Source organism: Muscardinus avellanarius, assembly GCF_963383645.1.
Source record: "Muscardinus avellanarius genome assembly, chromosome: 3".
Lineage (NCBI taxonomy): Eukaryota > Metazoa > Chordata > Mammalia > Rodentia > Gliridae > Muscardinus > Muscardinus avellanarius.
Window position 1 is genome coordinate 11,771,781 of NC_137788.1, and position 17,898 is coordinate 11,789,678.

Here is a 17,898-nt window from a genome sequence, read left to right on the forward strand (position 1 = left end):
GAAACAGGGTCTCACTGAGTTGCGGAGGGCCTCACTAAGTAGCTGAGGCTGTCCGCGAACCGCGATCCTCCAGTCTCAGCCTCCCGAATGCTGGGATTACAAGCGTGCGCCACCACACCGGGCTTTTGATCCTCGGCATTTTTTAAATGAAGATTTAAAAGGATTTTAAAATCCTTTTAAAATGAGGACTGTGAGCCAAAAGTGGTGGTGCACGCTTGTAATCCCAGCACTTGGGAGGCTGTGACAGGAGGATCGCAGATTTGTGGCCAGCTCAGCTACTTAGTGAGGCCCTCCCTAATTTGGTGCAACACTGTTTCAAAATGAAGGGCTGGAGGTATAGCTTGAAGGTAGAATGCCCAGGTTCAATCCCTAGTACCACGAAAATAAATAAATAATAAAAAAAAATAGGGCTGGGAATGTAGCTCGGAGGGAGAATGTCCCCAGGTTCAATCCCCAGTACCAAAAATAAATAAATAAATAAAAATTAAAAAATGAGGACTGTGAGCTGGACGTGGCAGCGCACACCTGTAATCCAAGTACTTGAGTTGCTAAAACAGGAGGCCTGCAGTTTCAAGGACAGTCTCCGCAGGGAGTGAGACTCATGTTAACCTGTTTCAAAATAAAAATAAAAAATAAGGCTGGGGCTATAGCTCAGAGGTAGAATGCCCCTGAGTTTAATCCCTAGTACCAAAAAATTAATAATAAAACAATAAGAAAAAAAAATGAGGCCAGGCATGGTGACACATTGATAATCCCAGTACTTGGGATCTCAGGTCTGAGGACAGCCTCAGCAAGTAGTAAGACTCTCATAAACCTAGTGAGACACTGTTCCAAAATAAAGATTAAAAAATAGAGCCGGGCGTGGTGGCGCACGCTTGTAATCCCCGCGCATGGGAGGCGGAAACAGGAGGATCCGCAGGTTCGAAGCCGGCCTCGCTGGCTTAAGAGACCCTGTTTCCAAATAAAATATAAAATAGGTCTGGAAGTGAAGCCCGGAGATAGAAGGGTTCCATCGCCAGTACCACTCCCCCCCCAAAAAAAAAAATAATAATAGGGCTGGGGGGTGTAGCTCAGAGGTAGAATGCTTCTGAGTTCAATCCCCAGTACCAAAAATAAAATAAAAATCAATAAATACAATGAGGACTGTGTTGCAGACCCAGCGAGGTGACCCAGAGGTAGCCTTCTGCGCGCTCTGGCGTGCGGGAGCACTAGTAAACATGGGGAACAGAGCGTTTTTGGTTTCTGTGACCACGACCGCCCTCCTCCCTTGCAGTCGGCCGACATCGACAACCACCATGCTCTCATTGAGTACAACGAGGCCGATGGCAGCTTCGTCCTTCAGGACTTCAATTCCCGCAACGGCACGTTTGTCAACGAGTGCCACATCCAGAATGTGGCCGTGAAGTTGATCCCCGGAGACATCCTGCGGTTTGGGTCTGTGGGGCTCACCTACGAGCTGGTCATCGAAAATCCGCCCCAGGTGAGCCAGGCCCACGGCGGGCAGGGGGGGCATCTGGCAGCCCAGGGGAGGAGGTGGGGTAGCGCCCTCTTCTGGTCATGCCCTGGTGTTACAACAGCTGTGGGAGTGGGGGAGTAGCGCCCTCTGCTGGTCATGCCCTGGTGTTGCAACAGCTGTGGGAGCGGAGGAGTAGCGCCCTCTGTTGGTCGTTTCTTGGAGTTACATACAACAGTTGTGGGAGATGAGTAGCGCCCTCTTCTGGTCATGCCCCAGAATTACACACAACAGCTTGGGGAGGAGATGAGCAGCACCCTCTCCTGGCCGTGCCCTGAAGTTACACACGATAGTTGTGGGAGGAGAGGAATAGCGCCCTCTTCTGGTCACGCCCTGGAGTTACACATAACAGTTGCAAGAGGCTGACACCGAGCTAGCCGAGCTCTGCGACCACCCGGGAGGAGTTGGGGAGCTGCGGAGGCTTTTAAAACACAGTGATGGATGTTTCCTCTGTGGGCAGATCAGCACCCTGATGCTGTCCAGCTCCGCTTGTCTGAGTCTCGGTCTTCTTCATGGTCCTTGGCCTTGCGAATAGCTGCAAACCAGGATACGTAGTGTCCAGGTGGGCTCTCAGAATGCAATAGCTGCTATTGTGCTCCAGATGAAAAATGCGGCTGAATTTATGGTCTCAGTTAAAGTGAAATATAACGCAAACTTTGCCCATAAAGCCTCAATCCTGAGGCCCACGTGGCTCACCAGTGAAGCCGGGCAGCGGGCAGCTAGTGGCACCCGCTTTGTATCCGATTCCTAGGCGTGCCACCTGCCTGCGCCGCGCTCTTGAGCCAGCCAGTGGGCTCCTTAGAACATCTGTCTTTTCACCTACAAAACGGGGGGCATGACAGTGATGGTCCCACAGGCTTCCCTTGAGGTCGGAGGGCTGGTTATGATTGTAAAACTCGTAGCACGGTGGCTCATTCCAGGCGAGAGCAAAGGTAATGTTGTCTTCGTGTCCCAGGAGATGGCCATCAACACCGTGTGGCCTGAGACCTCCAAGGCCCTCAATTGTCCCCTTATTTTTATTCAGTGACCTTCAGTTGCACCCAAGGCTACCACTGGGGGGCAGTATCTCCCATTTTGGAAAACTGGGGTGTAGTCAGACCACTGGAGCAGAGGCCTGGTGGCAGCCCTGCAATGCTAGCCAAGAACAGTGTCCTTGGCCATCCCGCAGCTGCTGGGACCGTGACGCCACATCCTTCACACAGGGCTCTGGAAGCCCGCGCAGTGGTTTTCTGCTGTCTTATTCTCCCTCGTCTGATGCTAGAGCCAGTCTGCTCAGAGAACGTGTTGAGTTCCTCGGGCAGCACCCAGGAGGCATTGACCTGGTCAGGGTTCTCAAGAGGACTTTTCAGGGCCCTCTCTGATAAAACCATGTGGGAACAGAACAGACAGTAATGCCGAACCCAGGCCTGAGGACTTGTGCCAGTGAGGGACACCAGAGAAAATACAGCACACCTAGGTAAACTTGAGTTCTGAATAAACAAGAAATCCTTTTTAGCATAAGAATATCCCAGATAGGCATGGGGTATACTTATGCTAAAAATTTATTCTGTGTTTTTCTGAAACTCAGATTGAACTGAGTGTCCATATTTTACATACATACAGAATTCTGTGTACTAAAACTAACAACTACCTCTGGATTCTTGTAAGCTACTCATGATTCTGGCACACCCCTAACATGAGGGGAACTCAGGATAGAATCATGAATCATGTGTCTGTAGCATTTACAGGCTTTTTTTTTTTTTTTCGGTACTGGGAATGAAACCCAGGGGCATTCTACCTACAAGCTACACCCCCACCCCTATTTTTTAGTCCTTTTTATGTTTGAAACAGGTCTCACTGAGTTGCGAAGGGCCTCACAAAGTAGTAGCTGAGGCTGTCCGCGAACCGTGATCCTCTCATCTCTGCCTCTCAAATGCTGGGATTGCAAGCGCGCGCCACCATGCCTGGCGCATTTAAGGGACCACAGAAAATGAAATTTCAAACCTCAGTCCTGAAAATCCAAGTCCGTCAAGTTGGAGCCAGTGTTCTTCCCTAATGTGTCTGATTAAAAGAAAATTGCAGAAATAATCAGTAAAATTATAGGTCTCCAGGCCCCCTCCCCTCAACCCCTGCCTTAAAAATTGTGATTTTTGTGGCTTACCAGTGAGGAAGAGGACATACAAATAATATCTCCTTTTTTAATTTTTTATCTTTTTGCAATACTGGGGATTGAACCAAGGGGCATTCTACCTCCAAGTTACACCCCAGCCCTATTTTTTATTCTTTATTTTAAAACAGAGTCTCACTAAGTTGCGGAAGACCTCACTAAGTAGCTGAGGCTGGCCATAAACCTGTGATGATCCTCCTGTCTCAATCCCCCAAGAACTGGGATTACAAGTGTGCACCACCAAGCCCAGCTGCATTTTTTAACACACACACACACACACTATTGAAATGTTATTTCTAGTGACATAAAATTTGCGACCAAAATGCCCGTCCAAAGGACATTATTTAATAAATATAAAATGTCCTTTCCCACATGTGATACTGTGCTGCTTTAAAAAAAAAAAAAAAAAAAAAAAAAAAACTACCTCTCATCTAGGCACGGCGGTTACAAGCCTGTAATCCCAGAATTTGAAAGGCTGAGACAGGCGGATCTAGGCTAGCCTCAGCAACCTCAGCAAGATCCTGTCTCAAAGTTAATCATTTTTTTAAAGGGCTGGGAGTATAGTATAGCTCAGAGGTAGAAAGCCCCTGAGTCCAATCCCCAGTACAAAAAAAAAAAAAAAGAGTTGAACAAGCCCAAGTCCAAATTCCAACTGCAAGTCATTTGGCCGGTTGAGTGTCCTTTGGCAGGCCCCACAGGTCACAGCCCCCTCTCTCCCTTTGGAATGTCCCTAGAGGCCATCGGACCACCCCATCCTGAGTAAACTGAGACCCAAAGAGAGCCCGCACTTTCTCCAGTTTATGTATCAGAGTCAGTCAGAACCGAGATCAAGCGCCAGGTCTCCCGTGTGGGAGGATTTGCCAAGAGCCCAGAGCACCTGGTGACCAGACCTCAGGCCACACGGCCCTGGCTGCCAGCCCGAGCCAGCCCGCCACGCCCGGCCAGCATGAGCAGCGCTGCTGACCCGAGGAGGAGAAAGCGCGCCAGCCACGGGCTTCCTCATTTTCCTCCCAGCTGACTTCTTACCAGGAACACTGCTGCCGCCCTTCCTGGGAAACCCCAGCACAGTCTTTCTGTTTCTGTGTTGATGATGGTGGGGATCCCAGTGGCCAGTGCTTCACGAGCCTTTCCCGTGCACCCCAAGTCTGCCACCGACTTCACATAATGACCTCGTTCAACTCTCAGAAGTAAGAAGTTGCTCTGTGAGCCTCGTTTTACAGATGAGACTCGAAAACTAAGGCTTGTGTCACGGTCTCAGGGAAGGGAAGGGGCGACCTGAAACAAAGATATATGCGTATATGTGTGTTGGCACATATGATAATAATATCATCGCATCGACATATCTGAAAATTTCACTGGGCATTCACATATATTATCCACAATAGGTATATATCATAAATTGTACCTGTGTGGTTGCAGACTTTTCTTTTAAACTTTAAAATGTTTTCTCTGATGTAACTTTTTTTTTTTTTAACTAAGATGGACCAGACCCAGTGGGAGGGCCTCGAGCCCACCTGGCCAAAGTCTCAGTGAGCAGCTATTTTCTGAGCAAACTCAAAATTTAAAATATATAACTTGGTGCTTCTGTGTGCTAAAAGGTATAACCTTGGCCTTTCAAATTGGAAATTGTGGGCATCATTTTTCCCTTTTTTTTTTTTTTTTTTTTTGAGGGGAGGAACCTAGAATGGTCCCCCTGTTTTGATTACTCCCTGAAGTTGCCGCAGTGGGGAAGTCCATTCGCTGGGGGACCCAGTAGCGCCCCCTGCTGGCCGGCAGAGCTGCGGTTCCTCTCAGCCCTGTCCTTCCCTGCAATTGCTTCCTGGTGCTGGGATCAAGGTGCCCCCGCCCATCCCCGCCATGCTATCTTCTGTGTCCTTTCCGATTGTAGTTGCGTACTTGCAAGAGCGAAATTCAGTAAAATCAGAGAAAACAGGATTTGCAAACGGACCTAAAGGGCTCTCCGAGAACTAAGCTACATCTGTAGTGTATATATGTAGCTGCATATGGATTCGGGACCTTTTTTTTTTTCCTTTTTGCAGTACTGGGGATGGAACCCAGGGGCATTTTACCACAAAACTACACCCCCAGCCCTATTTTTTTTCTTTTTTTCTTTTTTTTTTTTTCCTTTTTTTGGTGGCACTGGGGTTCCTGGAAGCCCTTCACCTCCGGGCTACACTCCCAGACCTATTTTTACATTTTGATTTGGAAACAGGGTCTCCTAAGCCAGCGCGCGCGGCTGGCTTCGAACCTGCGCGATCCTCCTGTCTCCGCCTCCCAAGCGCGGGGATTCCAAGCGTGCGCCACCACGCCCGGCTTATTCTTTATTTTGAAACAAGGTCTCACCAAGTTGCAGAAAGCCTCACTGGGTAGCTAAGTGGCTGAGGCTGTCCGCAAACTGTGATCCTCCTATCTCAGCCTCCCAAATACTAGGATTATAAGCGTGGTACACTATGCGGGACTTTTCCTTTTCTTTCTTTCTTTTTTTCTTTTTGGTAACCCAAAAGCCTTTTTAAAAGTAGCTTTTAAATCTAGACGTAATTTTGGATTTATAGCAACACTATTGCTCAATTTTATGCGCCCTCTTCCTCTTCCTCTCTTCCCCGCTGTTAACCTCTGATGTTAACTATCATAGTTTTCAAAACCAAAAAGAAAAGAAGTCGACATCAGCACATCACTACTCACCACACTCTGGACCCCACCCGACCCCGGGCCCCCATCACACCCCGTCCTCACGACTCCTTGGCCACTTGGGTCTGCGGCAGTTTCTGGGTCTTTCCTGGAGTCTCCTGACCCCGACAGTCCGGAGCCGGGTGTCCTGGAGAACACCTCCCCGTCTGGACTTGTCTGATGTCCGTCCCTGGTATCCAGGGTCACAGCTTTCAGAAATCGTAAGACAGATGCCAGGCGTGGCAGCGCACGCTTGCAATTCCCGCGCTTGGGAGGCTGAGACAGGAGGATCGCACAAGTTCGAAGCCAGCCTCAGCTACTTAGTGAGGCTCTCAGCAACTTAGTGAGACTCTGTTTACAAATAAAATATAAAATAGGTCTGGGAGTATAGTCCAGAAGTAGAAAGCCTCCAGTACCACCAAAAAAGAAAAAAAGAAAAAAAAAAAGAAATCATAAGACAGAGACAGAATATCCTATTGCCCATTATGTCAGGGGTACCTGGTACCTGTGTGACTTCCCGGTGATGGCCGCTTCATCGCTTGGTTAGGGCAGGTGCTTTTCACCATAGTTTCTCCGTAAAGAAGTTACCATTCAGTCGGGCATGGTGGCGCATGCCTGTAGTTTTAGTACTTGGGCAGCTGAGGCAGGAAGAGCACAGGTTCAAGGCCAGCCTCAGCAACTTAGTGAGGCTCGCCACAACCTAGCAAGACCATTTCAAAAACAACAACAAAAAAACAATAGTCAGGCGTGGTGGGGCACGCTTGTGATCCCAGCACTTGGGAGGCTGACACAGGAAGATCACAAGTTTGCGGCCAACCTCGGCAACTTAGCGAGACCCTGTTTCAAAATTAAAAATTAAAAAATAGGGCTGGGGGGTGTAACTTGGAGGTAGAATACCCCTGAGTTTAATCACCAGTGCTGCAAAGAAAATAAAAATAAAAAGGAAAATGACTAGGTGTATAGGTTAGAGGTAGAATGCCCCTGGGTTTAAGCCCTAGCACTATATATATATTTATATATAATATATATTTATATATATTTTTTTTTAAAGAAAGGAAAGAGGAAAGAAAGGTATAGAAGGGAAGGGAGTCAGAGAGGAAGGGAAGAAGGAAGGAAGTTACTATTTATTTATTTATTTATTTTTGTGGTGCTGGGGATAGAATCCAGGGGCTTTCTATCTCTGAGCTGCACCCCCAGCCCAATTTTCTTATTTTTTTATTTTGAAATAGAGTCTCACTAAGTTGCCGAGGGCCTCACTCAGTAGCTGAGGCTGGCCGCGAACCTCGATCCTCCTGCCTCAGCCTCCCGAATGCTGGGATTACGAGCGTGCGCCACCACGCCCAGCTGACTCCTGTGTATTTATCTTATACTTTGGGTTGTAATCCACTACTTTACCATTTGTTTTATCACCTAAATTGTTCCAGCCTTGGCCACTGGGTGTGCTTTGGGCACAAATTAACTGCTGTTTCCCTCTGGGACTCTCCACCACGGCCCCTTCTGAGCGCTCCCTTGTTCTCTGCTATTACAAGATGTTCCGGGATCATGACACACTGTCCCTTCCCTCGCCCTAGAATCTGCCGAAGGCCTTTTCATTCGTTCTCCGTTTGTGAGTCCAGCTCAGTCAGCAAACAGCTACAGGGTACCAGGGTCCGGTGCTGGGGGCTGCGCCCGGCCGGGGCAAATGTTTAACCAGCAGCTCTCCGAAAACAGTAAAATACGCATCGAGAGTGTGCGGTTGACTGATGTAAAGAATGCTTACCCGGGCACAGCCGCGCACTCTATGATCCCAGTACTGGGAGGCTAAGACCGGAGGATTGCGGGTTTAAGGCCAGCCTCAGTAATTTAGCAAAGGATTGCGGGTTTAAGGCCAGCCTCAGTAATTTAGCAAGATCTTGTTTCAAAATTTAAAAAATAGAAAGGGCCGGGGGTATAGCTCAGAGATAGAATGCTCCCAAATTCAATCCCCAGTACCAAAAAAGGGGGAAAAAAAGGAATGAATGGATAGCAGTCTTTGCAAACAGCAATATAATATACAACATCTTTGGTTGTGAATTTCACTTAGCCAGGGATTTTCACCGGATGTTTTTGTTAGTCTCAGCTGAACTTTGGGTCATAATCCACTACTTTGTCAGGTATGCTGTCATTTAGTTATTCTAGGCTTGGCCGCCGGGCGCGCCTTGGGAGCAGGTTAACGGGCGCCGGCGTCCCTCTGACACCTCACCACCGCCCCTTCTCAGCACTTCCTTATTTTCTGCTATTTCAACACGTCCCGGGCTCACAACGCAGTCGCCCTGCCCTGGCCCCGGAATCCGCGGAACACGTGGCTCCCTAACCCGGCGCAGTGGTGACGGCTGGCAAGCCCTGAATTCTGGTGGAGATCGTTATTTATGTGTGTAAGCAAAATAAGAGTGGGATTTAAGAAACGCATGTGTTGGGGCCCAAGTGTCCAGTGACAGGAGAGACATCCTGCTGTGCGGGAGCATGGCTTCCAAATACAAGAGGAAGACCACGGCCACTGTTGGAACGATTAGGAAGGCGTGCATTGTACTTACCACGATTGTTTCCGATCGACTCAGTTGCAAGCGTGTGGAATTTGACTTGTGATCGAGTCTGCGTCTGACAGCTGCTGGCTCACGGAAGGGCACCGACCGAGCGGCTCTCGGGAGGCAGGGCGCAGGCCCGGCCCCCTCCGGGACAGCAGGGCCTCCGCCACGGGCCCTGCGGGGTGGAGGCCGCAGTGCTCCGAGCTGCTGCCCGTGCGTGGACCAGTGAAGACCGCTGCCAGGGACTTGTCCACGCTTCTGGGAAGCCCTGCTCTCAAGCCGGCAGGCAGGCAGTACCCTGTGTTTTCTCAAACCACTATTTTGCCTTTGCATCTTTTAGCCTGGAAAATCTCCTATTTTTATTAACCCATTGTCTAAGATTCTTTGGCAAGTGAGTGTAAATCATGACTTCAAAGAACCAAGATGCAAAGCGGGGATACAGAGGCCTCCCCACCCCAGGGGCATCCTGGAGATCAGAGGAGACCGCGTGCGTTAAGGGCACAGCAGGCCCCGGTGCGCGTGCGGCTCCTGTACCCAGGATCCGTGGCCCTTGCGAGGTTCAGTGACTTGTTCAAGGCCCCACGAGCCCTGCAGGCCTCTGTGCACGTGACCTTGGTGTCTCGAGGTGTCCGTCTCACCCCGCCGCCTTGACAGAGTCAGAAGCCGATGTTGGAATGATACCAAGAAGAAAGAGTAGGCAGTCTGGAAAAAGAAAAAAAAGAGGTTGGGAGTTTTGAGTCAATCCCGACGGGTGTGTGTTCCGGCTGATGGAGACGCCGAAGCACACGGGCCGGGCGGCTACGGCCCGCGGGTCCGAAGGTGACGCGGGAGAAGTGGGGACGAGCGAGGCTGCCTGGAACGCAAACAAAGAGATCAGGGGAAAGAAAAGAAAAGAAGAAAAAGATCGCATAGGGGAGGGGTTCTGGAGATTGAACCCAGGGGTATTTCTACCTCTGAGCTACATCCCCAGCCCTATTTTATTACTTTTTTTCTCTTATAAAAGAGTCTTGCAAGCCGGGCGTGGTGGCGCACACTTGTAATCTCAGCACCTGGGAGGCTGAGACAGGAGGATCGCACAGGTTCGAAGCCAGCCTCAGCTACTGAGTAAAGCTCTCAGCAACTTAGTGAGACCCTGTTTCCAAATAAAGTATAAAATAGGTCTGGGAGTGTAGCCTGGAGGTAGAAAGCCCCTGATTTACACCCCTAGTACCACAAAAAATTAAATTAAATTAAATTAAAATAAAAATAAAAGAAAGCCAGGTGTGGTGGCGCACGCTTATAATACCCGCACTTGGGACGCGGAGACAGGAGGAGACAGGAGGATCGTGCAGGTTTGAAGCCAGCCGTGCTGGCTTAAGAGACCCTGTTTCAAAAAAAATATATATATATATATGTGTGTGTGTGTGTGTGTGTGTGTGTGTGTGTGTGTGTATGTATGTGTGTGTGTGTATATATATATATATATATATATATATATATATATATATATGGTGTCTGGGAGTGTAGCCCAGAGGTAGAAGGGTTTCCAGGAACCCCAGTACCACAAAAAAATAAATAAAATAAAATAAAAGAGTCTTGCTAAGTAATTGCATGCTGCTGGCCTCAAATCTGAGGTCTTCCTGTCTCAGCCTCCCAGGTACTGGGATCAGAGGCATGAGCCACCTGGAAGGAAGAAGGGAGGGAGGGCGGGAGGAGGGAGGGCGGGAGGAGGGAGAGGCAGAGATGAGGAAAGGCGAGAGCGCGCCCACTGGGTCTGGACCTCTGTCCCTCTCCGCCACCGCCTGAGTGAAGGTGGCCACAACGCAGGAAGGACTCTCCTGAGGAGTAGACGAGCCCCACGCAGGGAGCCGCTCAGCCGCTCAACCCTGAGGCACAAGGGAGGAATCTGGGCAGAGCGCCGAGCGGAGGCAGAGCCAGGCGCCGGCCCCCTCCATCCCCGTTGCCCCGTCACCCCTTGTAGCTTGGAGGGATCTCCCCTGGGGCGAGAGGAACAAAGGCTCCCCACGGATACGTACCAGAGGCAGAGGCTCTCGAGACAGTTCAGGCTGCACCACCCTGAGCTCTCAGCTCTGCGCACAGATGGAGAAACCAAAGCAGGATGGAGAGAGACCAGGCTGGGTCCTAGGAAGCCAGCTTGGGTCCTGGTGACCGGCTCACCCTTTCTCAGCCTCTGTCTGAGGCCCTACCCCATAGGTGCCAGGCATCCGTCCTGGGGGCCTTGGTCACGACAATGGTTCGAGAAGTAGAAGGAAAGGCCGAGGCCCTTAGAGGTGGCGCTGACCAGCTCGGCAGCTCGGCACCACGATGATGGCCTTGGGGAGGCCACCAGTCTTGCCGGGCCTCAGTGCTATCCACAGTGGGTGCGAACAAAGAGTGAAGGTGCGTGAATCTCGTGGCAGGGTGCCTGGAGTAATGGACGCACCCAATGAATGGTGATGTAATGGTGTGCCGTGTGACCCGGGGCCGGGCCAGCATCCCAGACCTGGGGAACATCCAGGAAGGCTTCCTGGGGGTAGTGACCCAAAAGCCGAGACCTCAGGCAGCAATTTTGGGTCTGGGACTAAAGGATGCAGACATCACGGCCTGATCATAACTCCCCTGACCCCGTATCTGCCCCTGCAGGTCTCCTTCCCGTGGGTGAGGGGCCCAGGAGCTTGGCCCCGACCACAGCCACCTCCGGCCACACAGCAGACGAACCAGTCACCCTTGCCGCCACACACCCCCTTCTTCCAGGGCGTCCAGCCAGCGCCCGTGCAGAGAAGCTGGTCCCAAGGCTTCCCCAGGCCCAGCATGGTTTCACCCGCCGCCCACCGGCGGCCCATGAGCGCCAGCGGCAAGATGTTCTCCTTCGTGATGGATGGCGGCCACAAGATCCCCGTCATCAAGCAAGGTAGGGGCCGGGGCGCTCGGGATGGGTTGACAGCCTGGCAGAGGTATCTTGTTTCCTGCTTATTTTCTGATTATAAAAATAGAACACATCGACTGCAAAACAAAAATCAGGATAAACAGAAAGTAAGGGAACAGATTAAAAAGAAAAAAAGGAAAAGCAACTATGGAAGCCTTCTACCCCAGATCTCTCTGCTTTCTGGTGTGTGTCCCCCAGAAGTGTGTGTGTGTGTGTGTGTGTGTGTGTGTGTGTGCGCGCGCACGCGCGCACGCACATGCATATCTTCAAACATGCGGCAGGAGATACTGCCTCGACACCCTGTAGTGCAGGTGTGAGGGAATGCTGGTAACTGTTATACCATAAGCACAGAACAAAGAAATCGAGACCATCACTCAGTAAAGGCCAGAGATTTTTACTTCCGCGTGGGGCAGCCACAATTCCATGCCGGGCCGCCATCCTCCCAGCTAGGCAAAATACGACAGCATTCCCTGTTAGCTCACAGACCCCCTCTGTTTAGTAACCCCAGGTACAGGCACAAGATTTTGCAGAGTAATCTCAAACTTAGCCAATTACAGAGAATGCTTCCTGGGGGAAAGGCGGGCAGGTCTTTCAGTTTCGCGGGCTTTCTAAGCAAAGGAATAACTCAGAAGTTACACAGGTTAACACAGACAGAGTATCACAGCTGAAATCCCTGTGCCCAGACAGGACAGCCCCTGAGAATCTTTTCTTGCCATTTTACAGGTGAGAGTGGACTGAGGTTTATTGAGGAGAATGACTCCCCCAGAGGAGACGGGGTCGGTCTAATCTAATTTAATGCTTTTCAGTGGAATTTAAGGCTGGTTATCTTAATGGCCGTCCACTCACAGCCTGGAGCTTGGGGTGCACACAGCCCTAGGACTCCCTTCCCTCACCCCTCCTCCCTGTGGTATTTGCGGAGAGGATTTTCTGCCTGCCACTGTCCTCTTGGCCCACGGTCCCCCGGCTCCCCTATGACCTCTGGGGTCAAAGGTCCTGCTCTCTGTCCTCTCTCTCCCTTGGTCCCCAGGTCTCTGGGTGCCTCCATCTCCTCCCCCGGTCTTGCTCAGTACCAGTGACCCTGTCACCTTCATCCACCACTAAAATATTTATGGTAGTGAAGTGCCCATGATAAAAAATAAGTAGAGCATATCTCTGTAGTTTACATCGTCTCCAGCAGTAGCAGTAAAAAAATGTATATCTGCCACTCATGTGAAGAAAGTACTCGGGCTGGGCATGGTGGCCCATGCCTGTAATCGCAGTACTTGAGAGGCTGCGACAGGAGGATCGCAGGTTTACGGCCAGCCTTAATGAGGCCCTCTGCAACTTAGTGAGACCCTGTTTCAAAAGAAAAAATAAAGCCAGGCATGGTGGCGCACGCTTGTAATCCCAGTACTTGGGAGGCTGAGACAGGATCGCAGGTTCGCGGCCAACCTCAGCCACTTAGTGAGACCCTCTGCAACTTAGTGAGACCCTGTTTCAAAACAAAAAATAAGAAATAAAAAATAAAAAAAACTTGGGGGTTGCGTACCTGGTGTGGCTCGGAGATAGAATGCCCCTGGGTTTAATCCCCAGCACTGCAAATAAACTAAAATGAAATAGAGCTGGAGCTTGGGTAGAATGTCCGTGGGTTCATATCACCTTCGCCCTTTGTTTGCAAACCCACAGACAGGTGGACTGTCCATGGGTTCAATCTTTAGTACCACAAAAAAAAAGTAGTTGGCCATTTCCCTCCAACATTTTGATATGAAAATTTCAGAGAGCCCCCAATTCTACTTTTAACACTTTCTCTTTGTTTTATATGTATTTGTCCATCTTTCTATTCATTTACTAATCTATCTTTAATACATCTCAAAGTAAGTTGTACAGAGTCTTCCCCCTAAACATTTTAGCATGAACTAGAGGGCAACGGTGTTTGTCTTTTGGTATAATATTAACATACAATATGTTTTGGTTACCAATTGTTATATAACAAACTGCCCTAAAGTCTAACAGTCTAAAGCAAATAAGCTTAAAATCCTATGTGTTATACAGTTTCTTGGGGGTCAGGAACTTGGGGGTTGCGTACCTGGGTGGCTGTGCTCGGGTCTCTCATGGGGTTGCAGTCAGGGTGTCACCAGGGCTGTGGTCATCTGAAGGTTCGACTGGGGCTGGAAGGCCCTTCTCCAAGACAGCCCATTCACAGGGCTTTTGGCAGAAGGCCTCGATTCTTCCCATGGGGACCACTTCACAGGCCACTTGAGTCTCCTCACAAGATGGCTGCCATCTTCCTCCATGGTCCTAAGGGGCTGAGCAGAAGCTTCAATGGCTCTTATGATCCAGCCTCAGGAATCAGACTCCTCCATCTCTGCAGTACCCATGGGTATGCTCTGCCGTAGGCTGAAGAGAGTTCCCTCAAAATGTATATATCGAAGCCCTAACCCAGGACCACAGAACGGGACCATATTTGGAGATATGCGTTTAAGTTAAAATGAAGCCATTACCGTGAGCCCTAATCTGGTCTGACTGCTGTCCTTGTAAGAGAAGGAAACTGGGGTGCACGAGACCCCAGGGATGGCGCCTGCGGAAGGAAGGCCCGTGAGGACACAGCGAGGAGACGCCCCCGCGGGCCAAGAGAGACCTCGGGAGGCTGGCCCTGCCCGCGCCTTCACCCTGGACCCGCAGCCTCCAGAACCCTGAGAGGCTCTGTCCAGTATTGACGAGGATCACACAAGATATGAATACCAGGGGCAAGAGCCGTGCCCGCCACCTTGAGAATGGCCTCCCTACCATGACACACACACGCCCCTGGAGCGTCTACCCCGGAGCCGCGGCAGTCGCGTGTGCCTGTGTAACCCAAACCGCTGCTGTGACCAAACACAGCACCGCCCAGGGCGGTCCCTCACGTCCCTTCCCAGTCAGTCCCCAGCCCCAACCCCTGGGGTGGCTACTCTTCTGGAAGCTTCCTGCCACAGATTAGGGGGTCTCGAATCTCAAATAAATAGCATCGTGTGGGGGTATCTTCTTTTGTGTAAGGCTTTTTCCACTTGGCCTAATGTTTCTGGGATTCATCCATATTGTTAAATAGATTGCAAATGTGTTCCTTTTCTTACCACTGAGTAATATTCTGCTGTGTGAACACATGACCTTTCTCTCTGTTCTTTTATTGATGGACACGTGGCTGTTTCTCTTTCTCTCTTTCTTTCTCTCTTTTGGTAGTGGGGATTGAACTCAGGGCCATTCTACTTTTGATCTATACTCCCAGCCCTCCCTATTTTATGTTTTTTTTTTTTTTTTTTTTTTTATCTTGAAACAGGATCATGCTAACCTGATGAGGGTCTGCTGAACTGCTGAGACTGGCCTTTATCTTGCCATCCTCCTGTCTCAGCCTACCAAGCACTGGGATTACAGGCACGCACCACCATGCCCGGCGGTAACCTTATTTTTATAATTCAACCATATATCGTGAAGGTCTTTCCACTTCAGTAGGAGATTGGCTGCAAAATGGTTAAAAGCCCGAGTCAAACATGGATTCAAATCTGGACTCTCACCAACCGTGTGGCCCCAGGCCACTGACTAGACATCTCTGTGCCTCGAGTCCCGGTTTATGAAGTGAGACGGTAACGATAACAACGTCCGTCTCTCAGAGCAGTTATGAAGATGAAATGGACTGCCTTGTGGAAGCATTGCTCACGGCGCCTGGGGTCTGACGAACACTCAACACGGACTCATTTTAAAATTAAACTCTATCTGTCCGTGATTGTTATTTAACTCACATGTACCATTTATAGTGTAAGAAAACCAGCCCAAATCCTAAAGACACCGCTGAGCAAGCTCCCTCTGCGCTGTCCCCTGGTGAGGGCTGGTGAATCACGCAGACTTTGCTAAAACACTCAAGTCACTTCCCTGCCGTTTGGCAAACAGCCGCTCTTCCACCTCCTACGACGGTCCCCACCCCTGCCGCTGGCCAGCCCAGCCCTCCCTCGGGACGCTCCCACCAGGATCTTCAGACCTCCCAGCACCCTGCGTCTGGAGGGCGGGCAGTGCGCTGAGTGGAGGGTTTGGTTTGGGATGCTCTGCAGAGGCCTCTGGAGCAGGCAGGTGGGCACGTGGTCCAGGGGGCAGGGGGCAGGCAGGCGGGGCATCTACTCTAGCGCCTTCCTCTGACCTTTCCAGGCTGTAGCACTGCGATCTCCCATCACAGAGACCCTCAGTGGCCTTAGCTGTTTCCTCCTGAGAATTCATGGGCTCAGCGCTTGGTAGCTGAGAACATAGAGGAGTGCCTGTCCAGGGCTAGGCACGGCAGACGCACAACGTTCCCTGGCTGACAGCTGGCCGGGTGCACTCGGGGGCCAGGGGGGTTCTTGTGCTCCCCACTGGGGCAGTCGGCCAGAGGCACTGCTGCCAGGGGCCAGGCTCTTATGGGAAGCCCTGGCTGAACCAGCATTGCGCCGGCTCTCCTGACAAAGGACAGGGCTAGTTTTATTCACGTGAATGGTGGTTGGTGGTCCAGTGGACTAGGGTTTAGAAATGTTGATTGGCTTTAGGTAGGTTTCAGCAGGTTGTTTGTAACCAGGCACGGTGGCGCAGGCCTGTAATCCCAGGGCTTGGGAGGCTGAGACAAGAAGATTGGAAAAAAAAAAAACTGTGAAGGGGACAAACAGTCAGCGATCTGTTTTATTCAGCGCCCTTCAGGATGTGTTCACCGGCCGTGGAAAGGAATCAGTCCCAGCCCGGCTGTTGGAGTCATCTGGGTTCCAGGGAGGAAGTAGTCCTGTTAAGCCAGTACTTTGGGGGGTGGTACTAAGCATGGGGATGCCACTCCTCTCACAAGATACTGCTTGTGGGGAAGACTCTGCCTCCAGGGTTCCACTTCCTGCCCTCTCAGAGGTCACGTGGGGAGGGGGGAAAGACCCTGACTTATCATCCCAGCCTTTTTGGTGATAATGGATGAAGATTTGAATCTTAAACTACTTCCAGCTGTCAGGGGCCATCGTAAAGGGGCCCCTTGGCCGGGAGAGGCCGGGTCCTCCAGAAGAGGGCAGCTGGGAGTGTGGCTGCAGCGAGGGTTGGAGGTTACCCTGGACGGCTTGGTGATGTGCGTGCGAGGAGACTTGAACAGGCGAGGGGCTATTCAAAGAAAAGGCAAATCGTGAGAGCGGGGCCCAGGTTGGGCAGGAGCCCTTTTAGATATGAGGTGGATTGTCACTAGATTTATTAATACAATAGTAGCATTTTTCCCCGAGGAAGACGTACACCGCCCCTTTAGCGGATTTTTCATTAGACCAGAGTCATTAATAGCAGCATTTTCCTGAGAGAGACACACGCCACTCTTTTTAGCAGTGAGTGGGTTTGGGTCTGTCTATTCAAATAAAAACATGCTGTTGGGTCAGGAGTATCAGTAACAGATTTCAGAGGTTTAATACTTATGGCCATTTGGCATCCGAAGAGGGAGAGCACCGTAGTATGTGAACAAGTGGATCTGCTAAAATAAAAACATCAAAGAGAATTATGCCGAGAAAAAGTTTAGTAGGCCCCAACACTGTGCAAGAGAATTTGCCATGGGACTGTTGTAACGGAGCCCTTTTAGATATGGCCTAAGAGTCACTAAGTCTGCTAAGCCTCGGGCAGAGCAGTTTTGTCCTGTAAAAGAGGGCCTGTAGTGCGTGGGCAGGAGAACTTGCCATCAATCCCCTGGACCGAGATTTGGGAAGGGAAACTGGGCCTGAAAGGATGGGAAGACTGAGCAGGCAATGAAAAGAGGAGACTGGCTTACACTGCACCTGTAGAATTACCCTGGGCCAGCAAGGAGGATGGAGGTTGAGGGATCCGGGAGCTGTCAGTCTTTGGCCAGGCTAAGCAGGGCCAGTGACGGGTCCTGGTCTGGAAGGGTGGTCCCCCTGTGTTGAGGCATCTGGGGCTCACCGCTTTTCCAAGGGCACTCGTCTTTCCAGTGGCCATTTAATCCACACTTGAAACAGGCCCCTGGAGGTGGCTGCTGTTGCTGTCGTCTTCCCCTAGGTGGCACACGTCGCCCCAAGGGTTGACCATCCTCAGCTGGCCGCAGGGCTGCTCCCAGGGCTTGGGCCTATAATTCTGCCATCTGGTGAAGTCAGAGTGTACGCTCCACTTCCGCCTGTTCCTCTCT

General features: G+C 50.7%; 1 protein-coding gene across 1 annotated transcript in view; it reads left to right on the forward strand.

Annotated features, from left to right (window-relative positions):
• The window catches only part of FHAD1 (forkhead associated phosphopeptide binding domain 1), a gene marked incomplete at both ends in the record, with an annotated part of 141,645 nt that overhangs the window by 12,933 nt on the left and 110,814 nt on the right, over positions 1–17,898 (forward strand). The window contains 2 exons of the mRNA XM_080691309.1: positions 1,274–1,480; positions 11,492–11,759. Coding sequence (XP_080547435.1) covers positions 1,274–1,480; positions 11,492–11,759 — 475 coding nt within the window. The remainder of the gene's footprint in view (positions 1–1,273; positions 1,481–11,491; positions 11,760–17,898) is intronic.